This window comes from Saccostrea cucullata, unplaced genomic scaffold, assembly GCF_032062105.1.
Source record: "Saccostrea cucullata isolate Sc308-1 unplaced genomic scaffold, CSIRO_AGI_Scuc_v1 ctg3804, whole genome shotgun sequence".
Taxonomy (NCBI): Eukaryota; Metazoa; Mollusca; class Bivalvia; order Ostreida; family Ostreidae; genus Saccostrea; species Saccostrea cuccullata.
This window is the reverse complement of record NW_026939504.1, coordinates 1-16010: the sequence shown is the minus strand read 5'-3', so window position 1 is coordinate 16010 and position 16010 is coordinate 1. Positions and strand designations below refer to the sequence as shown.

The window sequence follows — 16010 nt, the reverse complement described above, 5'->3', positions numbered from 1 at the left end:
AAAGTAGAACTGTTTGTTTATACTTGTATGTGACGCGATCTTTGTTTTAGACTATGCCTATCCTTGCGGTCGGTGTAACGCAGAGTCGCTCTAAAAATAGAATTCTCAAGGTAATGAAAACAATTCCACCGATAGATGGTGCTTGGGAAATCCTTCCTGTTTACATTCCATGGGCAAGACAATCCCTATACACGGAGGCTGTCATACAGCCTCCGTGTATAGATGATATCCACACGTGGACAGTCGCTTTTATATGGGTTGGGTTCCGAGTGTAGTCACATGACACACTATTTTTAAGTCTTTGAAATGAGATCTTCTCAGTTATGCTTCGCTACACAAGGAAACAAATGCTATATGATAACTTCGTAGAGCTGAAAGGCGATATGTAATAGAATTATCGTTAGCACCTTCCAAGTTTGGCTTCTCGGTGTGTCAATCATCTATCGCCTCTAGGTAAACAATGCAATCAAGCATGGTGATTGAGCTTGCAGACAATACCTGATTATGATTACCGTTTATCCAAGTAAATTTCTTTCAATTCATCCATTCTTTTAATATGAATAAAATGCATAAATACTCCATTTCTTTTAAAATTAAAATAAAATTTAACATTTTGCCATGTCCATATGATTGTAAAACCACGGTAAAGTTGACGTATGTATACTTATGTACGGGAGTGCTATTCTGTTTCCGTGCTGGACTAACCAAAAAGTCAAATACATGTCCGGGCATGGATAAATAAATAAACAATATCACATTTATTTTTTTTAATGACAAGTGCAAGCACTAAAATTTATTTGCGCCAATGCATTCCCACTTGCGTTTGCGCTAAAATACGTAGGTGCCAAATTTTCTTGTTTTACAGTATCCAAAAACATGCATTTGATCCCCCCCATTCCACAGTATACAATGAAATCTGCAATAGATCAATATTTTACTTCACATATACATAACAAATCCCTAACATAAAGTTGAAAAGAAAACTTTTCTTTAACATAAATTTTTCAATCTTTTTTAAAGTGTATGTCAAATGTGCCAAAGCTGACAAATTATCTACTTGGAGACAGATGGAAGGATGAAATTAATGAAGAAAATCCTTTAGGAATGGGAGGTGAAATTGCTACATCTTATGCTGATTTAATTAAGACAATGTGGTCTGGAAGATACAGCTATACAGTACCAAGGAACTTCAAAGTAAGACATGCGACATTAGACATTTTGGGGGGGGGGACGTTAATTCCGCTATAATAGTGGTATATCACTATTATATTGAGATTTTCAGCCGTACACCTTGTGAAAATAGACCAGGATATCCCAAGATTTCCTGAGATTTTCTCAAGATATCTTGGTTAAAAATCCCAGGAAATCTTAAGATTATCCTGGTACCTGACCTAAGGAATTGTCAGGATGGTATTGGAACAAGGATTTCTCAGGATTTCACAGGACATCCTGGTAAAGCAAAATATCCTGAGATGTCTTGAGAATTCCTTTGACCACAATTATCTTGACCTCAGGAATATTTCACATGTTTCATGGTAGTACAAAAATCCCGGGATGTCTTGAGATTTCCTGGGATTACAATCCTGTCATCATCCTGGCCTCAGGAATTTGACTTTGTAGTGTAAAAATCCTGGGATATCTTGAGATATTCCTGAGATTAACAATCCCCTTATTGTCATAGTGACCTCTGGGATTTTGTCACTTTTTTCAAAAACAGGTTCAAGTTCTCAAAATGCATTCAAATATGGACAATGCATGTCTCTCTGTACACTAAAAAGACAAAAGAATTATTATTTATGCAAATTATTCTTTAATCATTTTTTTTTCTTTGGAACTTAAAAAGTCTTTCATGATGCAAGGAATGGTGGTAAAACTGACTCCAGGGATGCATTCTGTTATTAGGCCTGTAACGTAAATTAAGTTACTTTATTATTCTAAAACATTTTTCACAATATTGTTTATATTAATGGTCAAAATCAAAAAAAAAAAAAAAAAAAAAAGATATGATATTTATCATAGTTCAGTTGGTCATGAAAGACCAGTCAATAGAAAAAAAATCATATGCATCAATATTAAATTAGCAAATTACACTGAAAGAAATATAGATAATATATAAAATACTGCACTGAGCTGTGTACTATAATAATGTACATTAGACCGTGTTTATATATAGTTCTTAAAAGAAACTACAGAGAATTTGCAATAATTGTTTAGGAAAATATTTGATCATATATTAAAAACTATTTATAAAACATTAATTACATGATGTCATGATGTAACATATATTTTACACATGTATTGTATTTACTGATAACATACTGTATTTATATCTAAATTAAGTACTGAACAGATTTATTATTAAGACAGAGCTTAAAATACTATGCTAAATAATCATAGTAATCAGAAATGAGGGATGCATGGAAATACAAAATTAAGCCCATGCACTTACCCTTTTCATAGCATTCTTTAGTACCACCAACAAATCTTTGAAATTTTCCTCTCACTGCATCCAGATCATTCGTATCTTCAATTTCCTCATCTCATGGACATAGACACAATTAACTTTTAAATGTTGACATCTAGTTCAATATGGTGATGGCATATTGTATTTCCCAAAGCATATTTCACTTCTTTACTGTATAAATACTTTCATGTTCCTCACAAACATTTTGGTTTGCGTTGAAATTTTGAACTGGTCTGAGAAGGCGCACAAAGCCTGACTGGCTCTCCTCATTGGATACTGCTTTAGTTTAAGTAATTGTGGGGGACACAACAGGTTGTTTAGGTTGAGGAAAGCGTTTGCAAATTGATGGGATGAAGATTAGAAGGTCAATAAATTAAAGAAACTCCTGCCTGGCCCCCAATCATTTGTGATGCTATCATCAGAAAGAATTAACACTTAACACATGGGCAATTGTAATGAAGGGACCACATAGAGATATTGAGTCTTGACTTCAGGATATTCTAGGACTTTGAATTGAACAGTCCTGATCTCAAGATATACCAGGTTTTATTTGATTCAGTTTATTTTAGTTCAGAAAATATCAAAAGTTTTGAGATTTCCTTGTGTCAGGACTTGATCTCTTCTAAAAGACCTGAAAAATCCTGGGAAGATCCTGTTCTGGTAAGAGTTTACATGAAGTCCTAACATTTCCTGATAAAATCCTGAACCTGATATCAGGACATCTCAGGATTTGACAATTGTCAGGAGCAAAACTTTTGGAGAGCAGGACATGTCAGGATATCTCAGGGAAATCCCTGGATATCCTGACTTCTCCTGACCCTCCAGGATTTATTTCTGCAAGGGTATTTAACTTGATATCATCAATCTTTAAAAATCTTCTTAAGAAAAGCAAAGCCATGATTGGTTATAGTTATATGAAAGCATCCTCAAGTCTAACATAGATTCAAGTGTGTTCAAATCATGATTCCCAGGGATAGGGTGGGGCCACAATGGGTGATCAAGGTTTTACTTAGGAGTACATTGGAAAAATCATGAAAATTCTTCACAAGAACAACAAAGCCACAATTGATCATCAAAATAAAAGCATCTAAAAAAGGTAATATAGATTTAAATTTGTTCAAATCATGACTAACCAGGTGAATATAGGAGCCATTAAAGTGGATCATATATAAAGGCTATGTAGCCAGTGGTAGAACATCAGAAAAATGACTGTCTGGTTCAGGTTCAATAATTTATTACGTGGAAATAAAATCTCAAAAACCTGAAATATTACAATTGCACACAACATATAGACGACACATAGGCAAACATTTAGACTGATAATTAGAGCATATTAGACTTTACTTTAGAATATATTTCATAAATTTATCTTACAGGGACACTCACAAGAATTCACAAATATTACTATGTGTATATAGGATTAATAGTTCAACGGCTAGGCTAAGAGTGCCTGATTTTAGTTCGTAAAAGCGGGAATTCAGTGAATAGGATAAAGTCATGTTACTGTCCGTTCTGTGTCTAAAAATAACAACTGTCTCATTTATACAAAGTCTTTCATATACATTCTCACATATACGTAGCACAAGTATAGACTAGCATTAAATAACAATACATAACCCTTGTTGCATATTCCCCCTCTTCGTTGAAATGGCTCCTAACATTTCCAAAGAAGTAATAATAATAGTAACCATGAAATATAAATAAAACCAGTTTACCTAGCTGATACAACACACTGAAAGTCTGAAATCAAGTAATTCAATTTAAACCTCATCAATCACCACCAAATTTCAAACACCAATAAATAACAATATCAATCAATGTACTAGGAATACCTGACCAATGAATTCCTCCATATGACACGTAGCTATTTAGTAAATAGTAATACACCTCTTTACACCTCAATACACCTTAATACACCTCATTTTAGTTTTACAACTTTTAAGAGCTAATCTCATAAACACTAGACACAAACTTATGTCAAATTATTATATTCAATGAGTTTAAGGATTAGGGGTATAATGAATATGGTCATTATTATTCTTATGCCCCCGTAAATGAAGTTTTTATGCCCCCATAAATGAAGTTTCGCAGGTATATAGTTTTTTGTCGTGTCCTTCCAACTGTCTGTCTCTCTGTTTGTCTGTTTGTCTGCAAAAACTTGAACCTTGGCCATAACTTTTGAAATAGTGGAACTATGACTTTCATATTTCACATGTGTATTCCTTGTGACAAGACCTTTGTTTGGGTACCACCAAATTTGACCTGTTGATCTTGACCTTGGAGTTTGACCCACTTTTACACAAAAATTCCAGACTTTTACTTTGGCCAGATCTTTTGAACAGTAAATACCAGGACATTTATACTAAATATATGTATTCCTTGTGATAACACCTTTCATTGGATACCAACAACTTTGACCGTTTGACCTTGACCGTGGAAATTTCCGTACTTATGAAAAAAATTGAACCTTGGCAATAACTTTTGAACAGTAAGGTCTAGTGCTTTCATACTTTATATGTGCAATTCTTGTGAAAAGACCTTCCATTGGATACCAAGAACTTTGACCCTTTGACCTACTTTTAAAAAGCAAACTTTTACCTTTACTTTTAAAGGGTTAGGGCTAGTGCCTATTCATATTTAATCCTTGTGAAAAGACCTTTCATTTGATATCAAAAACTTTGACCCTTTCTCCTTGACCTTGGAGTTTGATCTACCTTGTAAAATTTTTAACCATGGCCATAACTTATTTAGGTTAGGGCTAGGGCTTCCATACTTTACATATGTATTCTTTGTGACAAGCCCTTTCATTGGATACCAATTATCTTGACCTTTTGACCTTGACCTTGGGCATTTCCATACTTATGAAAAAATTTAACCCTGGCCTTCTTTCGTATTTCACAATTGTATTTCTAGTGAGAATACCCTACTTTGGGTACCAATATATTAGATTTGCGTTTAAGAAAAGTTTATTCTTCACTATGTTGCCATACAGGGGCATCAGTGTTTTACAAACACATCTTGTTTTTGTAGCACTAATTCATTACTATATCTGCCAATAACTCCATACACAGTGATTTAAGCTAGGCAAAAAAAAAAATACCTGTGTTTCCGGTAACCCAACCAACCCTAATTTTACGCGCCGACCCTAGCACTTTTTATTGCAAATCCGGATTATGTACCGTAATTTGTTCTAAAACCACAGTCTTCAAAACGCGCGCAGTTAAAAAGGCACTTGTAACAGATAAATAAAAACGTCTTTTCAAGCATCTTAAGATTATACATGCGTAGATAATAGCTCTTTTCCCCTTAGATCGTTCCCTCCTTTACCCTTTAATGACGACTTTTGACACTTAGCATCCAACCCTTAATGAGACTTTTGACCAAATCGATGTTGACACGTGTGTATATTTTCATTGTTGATTTGACTTGAAATTACCGCTTGTTTTTAAATTATCAGAGCACAGGTGGCCACCTGCAGGTTAACAATAGATGATTGCATCATACTACAGTTTGAAATCACATGATTTACTTGTTTAAAAAAACATAAGAATCTCGGAAAGTTCCATCAAAATTCAAAATGGCGGACTGTTACTTACGATGTTTTTTGAGCATATAACTCGGTCAATACGCAATATTTTCTCATCCAGTAAAGCATTACATGAAATTCAAGCTATCAACTACATATTCCTTGAAAGGTTTGATAATCATAATGATCTACACGTGTAATATACTTCAATATAAGATACGAAAATTTTGTGAAGTTCGGGACCGCGCAGTGCCGATTTCGTTACCTGTTTCTCAGAAATTCAGAAGATATCTTCCATTTTACGCATAGCTATAAATGTAAAGGTGTAGAAAATAATTATTGTAATAGAATTTGATCATTAAAATATTCAAAAACGTTTAGAAATCAAGTTTTATCACACAAGTTTGAAAATTTGTTGGCGAGATTGACATTGTAGTATCACTACAATTATTGATTTCTGAGGAATCAAACTAATAAAATGGATAATAAAAAATAATTTAATCATTAATTATAACATCACATATAAATTTCATAGTTTTTAAAGACAATTTTGGCATATTCGTTTAAAATATCTACTTTGCGATTTACACCTGCTTTCACCTGAATTATTTATTTATAGAAAATTACAATAAAAATTCTGTAAATAGATGAGAAAAATTTAATTTATTACGAATCCAATGATATATAATACATAGCATAAAAGAATTGTTTGACCCCTATTAGCATGATTAGTTCAGTTTTAAAATGCACTCCAATTCATTTAAAACGCTGTAAGGGGCAGCCACTAGGCAAACACTCCAGGAATATGGCTAGTGTGTCAAATTGTGGCCCCAGATGTATTTCATCACTTATTTTATATGTGCATCACTCAATTCCGAGTCCACCACATGTTGTCATTGGGTTTAAGCTCAAGAAATGTCCACACTCATACAAAATAACTGCAATATATAACTTTCTTTGGCACTGGACTGTGGGAAATTTATTTGGAGATAGTCATAATTTTGAAGCTAACAACGGCGGTTTAACTCTGACATTATTGGCCGTGAAAGAAATGGATATTAACTATGTCTTTACATGTAATGATAATGAGGTTGAGGTAGAAGAAGGCCTGAAAAACAATCTTGAATTCTTTATTTTACTTTTTTAGCTCACCTCAACGAAGTTGGGGAAGCTTATGTAATACCCTCGGCGTCGGCATCCCGGGTTAAGGTTAAGTTTTTTGGAGCAGTTTTCTTTTTAAGTGCTTCTGTGTCCTATATTGATTAGACATGCATGGAAGATGTTTCTAATGTGTTTCATTGTACCAGTCAAAGTTTCAGATGCTGCAATTTCAGCAAAGGAATGACCAGGTTAATGTTTTTGGTGCAGGTTAACATTTTTGGTGCAGTTTTTGGTGTAGGTCTCATTTCCGAGTAACTATAAGCCCTATGTTGACCAAACTTACATGGATGGTACATCGTAGGATGCATACTACCAGACTTGCTTCGGATGCTGAATCTGACCTACATTTTCTGGTTGAGTGAACAGGTTAAAGTTTTTGGTGCAGGTTTCATTTCCAAGTTACTATGAGACATATAATGACCAAACTTGCCTGGATGGTACATCTTAGGATGCATACTACCAGTCTTGCTTCGGATGCTGAATCTGACCTACATTTTCGAGTTGAGTGAACAGGTTAAAGTTTTTGGTGCAGGTTTCATTTCCAAGTTACTATGAGACATATAATGACCAAACTTGCCTGGATGGTACATCTTGGGATGCATACTACCAGACTTGCTTCGGATGCTGAATCTGACCTACATTTTCTGGACGAGTAAAAGGTTAAAGTTTATGGTGCAGGATTCATTTCCAAGTAACTTTGAGCCCTATAATGACCAAACTTGCATGGATGGTACATCTAAGGGTGCATTCTACTAGGCTGGCTTCAGAAGCTGAATCTGACCTATATTTTCCGGATTAGTGGAAAGGTTAGTTTTTTATACAGGTTTCATTTCCAAGTAACTCTGAGCTCTATGTTGAACAAACTTGAATGGATGATACATCTTAGGATGCACACTAATGGACTTGCTTCAGATGCTGAATTCGACATACATTTTCCAGATAATAGACCTCGTAAAAGTTATGGGTGCAGGTCTATCACCAAGAAACTATAAGGCATATATAAACCAAAGTTGCACAAATGATGCATCGAGGGATGAAAACTCTCAATCTTGCTTCAGATGCTGGATTTTAATCACATTTTCATGATGAAGAACTAGTTTTAAGTTTTTATATAGGTCTATTCCAAAGTATCAAAATTGCATAAATTTTGCATTTTTGGATGTACACTTTTTGTTGGTTAATTGTGTGACTTAATTTGCCTTACTTAAAGACAACATTCGTTGAGGTGAGCTCTGTAATCTCTGATTACCTATGTTTGTTAAATGTGACAAAATTTCATTATTAAATTGTGATTAAACTTCAAATGTCTTTTTCTGTAAATCAATTTCTTGCAATTGGTTCTGCTACCTATACCTCTAGAAAACAAAATACTACTTGTTAATATTTAATATCATATACAGTTTACCTAAAAAACAGTCGAATATAATGTTCAGTTAAAATAAAAAGTAAAAGTAAAAAAAAAAGTAATTGCCTACCTACCTACCCTAATTTTGAGGGACATGTTACCGGAAACACACATTTTTTTTTTTGGCCCTACATTTTGAATACATGAATACATGTACATGCATAGTATGCCCAATCTTTTTTCCATCAAGTAAATTACCATATTTCTCTGTTTTCAATATAATTTTTTAAAAAATTATTTCCAGATACAAGTCGGAAAATTTGCTCCCCAGTTTTCTGGATACCAGCAACAAGATTCACAGGAACTACTTGCTTTTCTGCTTGATGGATTACATGAAGATTTAAATAGAATTAAGAAAAAACCATACATTGAATGTCAGGATACAGACAACCGCTCTGATGAAGTAAGAGGCTTTAAATAATAAAAAAAATGTTCAGCATACCTGAGTCATTTTAAGCTCGAGTATGCATTTCTGATTATTATACCCCCCCCCGCAAACGAAGTTTGGGGGGGTATATAGGAATCACCTTGTCCGTCTCTCCGTCTGTCCATCTGTCTGTCCGTCCGTCCGTCTGTCTAGCTGTCCGTCTGTCTGTGCAATCGTGTCCGGTCCATATCTTTTTTACAGAGGGACATTAGAAACTACTACTCCACACTAAGATTGCCCTTGGCCCAAGGGTGTGTCATGACCTTGACCCAAGGTCATTTGGGGAAGTTCAAGGTCACTGGAAGAAAAATTTCATAATTCGTGTCCGGTCCATATCTTTCTTATGGATAAACTTGGTATGTTCTCATTTCACACAAAGATTGCCTATGACCCAAGGGTGTGTCATGACCTTGACCCAAGGTCATTTGGGGAAGTTCAAGGTCACTGGAAGAAAAATTTCATAATTCGTGTCCGGTCCATATCTTTCTTATGGATAAACTTGATAGGTTCTCATTTCACACAAAGATTGCCCATGACCCAAGGGTGTGTCATGACCTTGACCCAAGGTCATTTGGGGAAGTTCAAGGTCACTGGAAGAAAAATTTCATAATTTGTGTTTGATACATATCTTTATTATGGAAAAAATTACTTCTGAAAAAGCCAGCGGGGGGTATTTTGTCCCGTTTGGACAGTTCTAGTTTTTTTTTTCCTTTGTGTCATTATTCTCATCATTGTTATTATTGCAAAACTTTAATTAGGTCTCCAGAGTCACTCATATTTGCATATAGCATCTATGTTTGAATAGGAACAAAAATCATTAATTTCAGGGTTCCTGCATCCCTGGGGTGTGAGGGATGGGACCAGATTTAACCACCAAAATTAATACAATCATTAAAAATCTTTTTCTTCACTTCCCGACATCAATCCTGCAGTCAAACTGTTTGCATGATTGTACTAAGCAGTGAGCCATCTACCCAAATTGTAAAATTCAAGACCTCAGGGTCAGGGGTCTGGTGTAAGGGGGCTATATAGATCATATAGTGAAAGTGCATTATTTATTTGAAAAAAAAAACTTCTCTGCTCCTGGATATTAAACAAACAAACCAAGTACATAGTTAAAAGTGCAAAAGTGCCTCTTGCAAAATTGTTAATTTTAAGGCCCCTGGTTCCCAGATTCTGGTGTAAAGGGGGGGTGCTCTATTCATAAGTGAAAACAATTAGTTCTTTGAAAATTTTTTTCTCTGGTCCTGGGTATTAAACAAACCTACTAAATACATAGTTATGATGAGCAAGAGTACCTTTTTAGCTCACCTGAGCCAAAGGCTCAAGTGAGCTTTTCTGATCACATTTTGTCCGTAGTCCATCCATCAACCATCCGTCCGTCTGTAAACTTTTCACATTTTCAACTTCTTCTCAAGAACCACTGGGCCAATTTTAACCAAACTTGGTACAAAGTATTCTTGGGTGATTAGGAGTTAAAGTTGTAAAAATGAGGGGCCAAGTCCCCTTCCCAGGGGAGATAATCAAGAAAAAGACAAAAAAAGGGTGGGGTCATCAAAAAATCTTCTTCTCAAGACCCACTGGGCCAGGAAAGCTGAAACTTATGTGAAAGCATCCTGGTGTAGTGTAGATTCTAAATTGTTAAAATTGTGACCCCTGGGGGTAGGGCGGGGCCACAATAGGGAATCCAAGTTTTACATAGAAATATATAGAAAAAATCTTTAAAAATCTACTTCCCAAGAACCAATCAGAGAGAAAAGCTGAAACTTACACGGAAGCATCCTTGGGTAGTGTAGATTCTAAATTATCAAAATCTTGACCCCCGGGGGTAGGACGGGGCCACAATAGGGAATCCAAATTTTACATAGAAATAAATAGGAAAAATCTTCTTTACAATCACCAAAGTTACTCAGGTGAGCGATGTGGCCCATGGGCATCTTGTTTAAAAATGTGAAATTAATTGGTCAGGGGTTCTGGTGTTAAGGTGAGGCTCTACTGATTATATAGTGAGAGCATATTAATTCTTTGAAAATCTTCTCCACTGCTCCTGGGTATTAAACAAATCTACTAAATGCATAGTTATATGAGCATTGAAGCCTCTTCCAAAATTGTGAAATTTATCACCCCTTGGGTAAGAGGTTCTTGTGTTAGGGTGGGGCTCTATTGATTACTGTATAGGGTGAATTCACCATGCATCGGACACCCTTGTACTTCAACAAGTTCTAGTGATCTCACTACTGACGGAAAATTATCAAAATGGAGTTTAACATTTAGTTTGTGATTAAAATATAAATTTTGGACACAATTATATGCTTTTTATTGAGAAAATATTATCAAAAATCGAGTTTTTAAAAATAACTCAGAATTCACCATGGATCGGACATTGTTTACCATGCATCGGACAGACGGTATTTGGACTGGAAAAATATCATACCTTTATCACAGTGCTTTAAAATCCTTGATATGGATATACTTTTACCTTTAATCTTAGAAATAACCCTCATCTGAAATTTAATTGACGATATCGTTGCACAAATGTAGAACAATTCAAGATGCCTCACTTTGCCTTAGAAATGCTTTAAAATGCTTGTATCGTGGTAATTCGCGCTTATCGGCATGGGTTATCATACTCTGTTTGTAGAAATAAATTGAGACAGATTCTAGACTTCATATATGGATAACTTGTATTTTGACTGAAAATTTAGAGTATTTATTTTCTATTTCCGAGAAAAACAGCTGTCAGTTGGGTTCTATATGAAAATGGTTGTGATTGCCTTTGCATCAGAAAGTGTCCGATGCATGGTTAATTTGTGTCCGATGTACGGAGAAATTATCATACTTGTAAAACCAGCTCTAAAAAGAATAATACAAACACTGAAGTGAAATTTCTTTAAAATTTATGTAAAATTACCAATCTAAGACAAATTCACCAAAGTCTGACGTGTTCCGTTGAAGTCGAATTTAAAGATCGATAACTCTAAAAATTGCAAAATCATAAATTTCTGGTTATTCCCCTTTGATGATGTAAAATATGACGTAACTTCAAGGACATTCTCGGGATATTTTTATCACAACATGATAATATTAATCGGCATCATTAAAAAATTTAAATCTTTAGCTTCAAGACAGAAACAAATAAATACATGGAACTCTTAAGTTGAAAGAGAGTTTAATGCTTAAAGTTGTCCGGAGCAAGGTATGTGTCCGATGCATGGTTAACTCACCCTAACGGGTATTTTTTATGTGCTGATAATTTTTACGTGTTGTATAAATCCGTAAAATTTATACGGATAAAATTTCACAGAAGTAAAAAAAAACATCTGGCCTAAATTTTCAACATCGTATTTATGAGAGTATCTGCTATAATTGCCATTAAACTCATTACCGGTAGGCTAGAATTAGTACCGTTGGTATTTTCAGCACTTTTAAATTGATCATCAATTGGATTAAACAAGTTAATCTTAATTAACGCATAAGGTATACAATCATCGTCATTTACCTGGTTTAAAGATGCATAATTTCTGTTAATGATTTAATTATTACAGATCTCCAAATTATACCTGTTTTTCAAAGTTGTTGACTCTTTCTTCTGTTTTGTTTGCATTCAATAGAAATTTGACTTTTTAACACACTTTCGAAGTGTCAAGTAAATTATGATGGTTTTGAGTTGTCTCTCCTTTATATTTCTGGTAAAATGATGATGGGCACGTGGTGCTCATAAATAATGATGCTTAGCAAATTGTGTTTTAATTAAAAAAAATAGTAATCTTAGAAGGGTACATTATATATGAAGCCATAATAAAAGGTAATTCAATGAACAAACATGATAATTTAATGAATTGACATTCGATTTCTAGGGAATAATTTCATTTTGATTGTTACATTGGGGTTTCCAGACGCATTAAGCTTATTTGTATGTAAACGCATTCAAATTGCTAAAACATTTATTTGGAATTTCACCTCCGATTATTTTAATTTTTATGGACATGCTCAATTCGTAAAAAATTAACGCGTTAAAATTAGAATCACCTTATTTCAGCCTAAATTCATAAAAATTTACAGCAGTAAAAATATCCCGATATACGGTATGTAGTGAAAATACATTTATTCTTTGAAAAAAATCTCCTCTGTTCTTATGTATTAAATAAACTAACTAAATATATAGTTATGATGAGCCAGAGTGCCACTTTCAATTTTGTGAATTTCATGGCTTGTAGATCAGGGGTTCTGGTGTGAGGACAGGGCTGTATTGATTACATGACTGTATATTGATTACATGTATTGAAAGTGCATTAATTCTTTGAAAATCTTCTTTCTCCTGGGTACTAAGCAGATGGAGGATATCTATTTTGACAATGTGTGATTTGATATTGGCTTTATCCAATGAGTTGAAATTGTGTATATTTTCTCTGTTCCTGAATATAAAACAAACTACTGTAGAAGTACTTTGTTCCATGGGGTCATAATTCTGGGGAATCTCAATTTCTGTTTAATCCGCGGGTAGAACATTACGCGGATTTTCTGGATTGTCACTCTATGCCTTACATTTATATTAAGTACGCTTGGACGAATTTCCGCAAAAATTTTGTGACCGCGTACATAGTGTAAATTAATACCAAGCGGAAAAAAAGTACTTCTACAGTAACTTAATACATAACTAGGAGACTTATTGTTCACAGAACAATAAGAGGTCTTTCCACCTTCTTTGAATTTCAAATTTATTTATATCTGACTCCTTAAAATTATATTCCATGAAAAAGAAACCAGAATTATCTTAAAGCATAGAAAAAATAAAATTAAAGAAAAAATTGGAAAGACCTTGACCTTTGACCTTGAAAAAATATTCAAGGTCAAAGGTTAAGGTTATAATGCAATTGACCCCATGCTTCTATGACTTATAGTTTTCAAGTTATAAGGTTTAATAGTAAATACAAAGAAGTTAAAGGGCAATAACTCATATAAGCATCATGAGAACCTTTTGCACTTATACAGTGAAGTTAGGCGTAAAGACCCTGAAGACATTTGTGAAGATTTGGTGACTCTACGGTCTATAGCTTCGGAGGAGTAGCGAGAAATAGGTTTTTTGCCCAAGGGGCAATAACTTTTAAAAGGGTTAATGTTAGGGGACAAGAATGAAATCTTTGAAATAGTTTTAAAAGTACATAGTAATGATGCATAGACATTAAGTATATGTTGAAAGACAAAAGAGATACAAAAAGAGCTAAATTTCTCATTTTTGGAATGACCCTGACCTTTGACCTTTACATGAATTTTCAGGTCAAAGGTCAATAAATCTTATGCAGTTAGTCCCATGTCTCTACGACTTCTCGTTTTGAAAATTTTTAATTATTTGTAAAATTCAAAAAGTTTCAGGGGCAATAACTCATTGAAGGGGTCATGAATACTTTTGCCATGAAGGATTTAAGGTTTTTTTACTTAGTCGAAGACATTGGTGAAGGTTTCATTCCTCTACGATTTACGGTTTTGGAGGAGTAGCAATAACAAACATTTTTGCAAAAGGGGCGATAACTCTGAAAGGGGTCGAAGTTCATATACGCAGGGTCAAACAAAAAATCATTTAAGGAGTACATTCTTATGAACTATAAATCTCTTCAATAACTTGTGAAACAAAAAACCATTCGGCGGAAAAATAATAAAAATAACTAGGAGACTTATTGTTCACAGAACAATAAGAGGTCTTTCCAGCTTTTTAAGTGTTTCCGTGTCATTTGGGTTGAAAAAAAGAAGAAAAACGAAAAAAAAAAAAAAAAAAAAAAAAATTAAAAAGTGCTGCCAGCAGGATTCGAACTGTGGATCCACAGATTGCAAGGCGAGCGCTCTATGCAATACGCCACAGGCTCTGATGAAATTGTGTTCCGTAAACTAACAGTGTAGAAAAAAAGAAAGAACTGAAAACACGTGGATTTAAATAAAGGCGTGAAGTTTTAAATAGTACAGAAACACGTGTATTTATTTGTTTGTGATGGAACATAGAGAGGAATAATGAATAGTTCTAAGAAAAACGATTGGTGGATATTGAAAATGGAGATTTCCTGTAAAAAAAAAAACATTCGAGTTTGTTTATAGTTTGAATAGATTGAGTTAATCATACAGAGCTTAAGATACATTCGAACTTCCGTGTCGGCACTGTGTTTACAATTTGTGAAAATATAAAGGTTAGATTAAATAATCATCTCTATTTGGATTGAATTAATAGTTATGAGCATAAATTAAACTTGAAACATGTATTTCATGAAGAAAACGGTGTCACCGAGAGCAAGGAAATATATTTGATAGGAAAAATCGCTGTTTTCGAGATTCATCCCATTAATATTAAATCTGAATAAATTTCAAATAAATTCCACATTCTAAAGAAAGCAAGAATACTTGGTATTAAAATGTCGTATTAGAGCAGGAGAATCAAATGCTATTAACAAAAACTGAAGAAATAGCCAAAGCAAGCTTTAATTAATTTTTATGCTCATCAGCACTTAAATTTCAGATTTATACATATAATAAGAGCCATTCAAATTTCCACATTTATTGAACACAAATCAAACATAAAGAAAAAACAAAACAACTCTATCGTACATTTCATTTACACAATAAATTTTGGCCTTCTCGGGGGCTACTCACATATAGAAAAATTTAAAAAGAACTTCCTGGGTTGACACCGTCAGGAATTTATAACTAAAACTGTAACCATAGAAACCTGGGTTGACACCATCAGGTTGTGTATGAGGGTACCCGGGTTGACACCATAGGGTTCTAATGAATGGAACCTGGGTTGACACCGTCAGGTTAAATTTTGAGATACTTGGGATAATTTCGAGATACCTGGGTTGACACCATCAGGTTTACATGAAAGGACCCGGGTTGACACCATCGGGTAGCTATAATTAATTATATAAGGCCATACCAATTTCTAATATAGTTCGTCGGATTCGCCGCTTCTAATTTTAACAAATCCAAATTATAATATTAAAAAAATAAATTTCGCGCGCGCATCCAAAAATATACAAAAACA

General features: G+C 34.1%; 1 protein-coding gene across 1 annotated transcript in view; it reads left to right on the top strand.

Moving 5' to 3' along the window:
* LOC134253117 (ubiquitin carboxyl-terminal hydrolase 15-like) overlaps window positions 1-8977 on the top strand; it is a 73182-nt gene extending 64205 nt beyond the window's left edge. The window contains exons 6-7 of the mRNA XM_062735627.1: window positions 1021-1194; window positions 8801-8977. Of these exons, the coding sequence (XP_062591611.1) occupies window positions 1021-1194; window positions 8801-8977 (351 nt within the window). The remainder of the gene's footprint in view (window positions 1-1020; window positions 1195-8800) is intronic.
* The last annotated feature ends 7033 nt before the right edge of the window (window positions 8978-16010 follow it).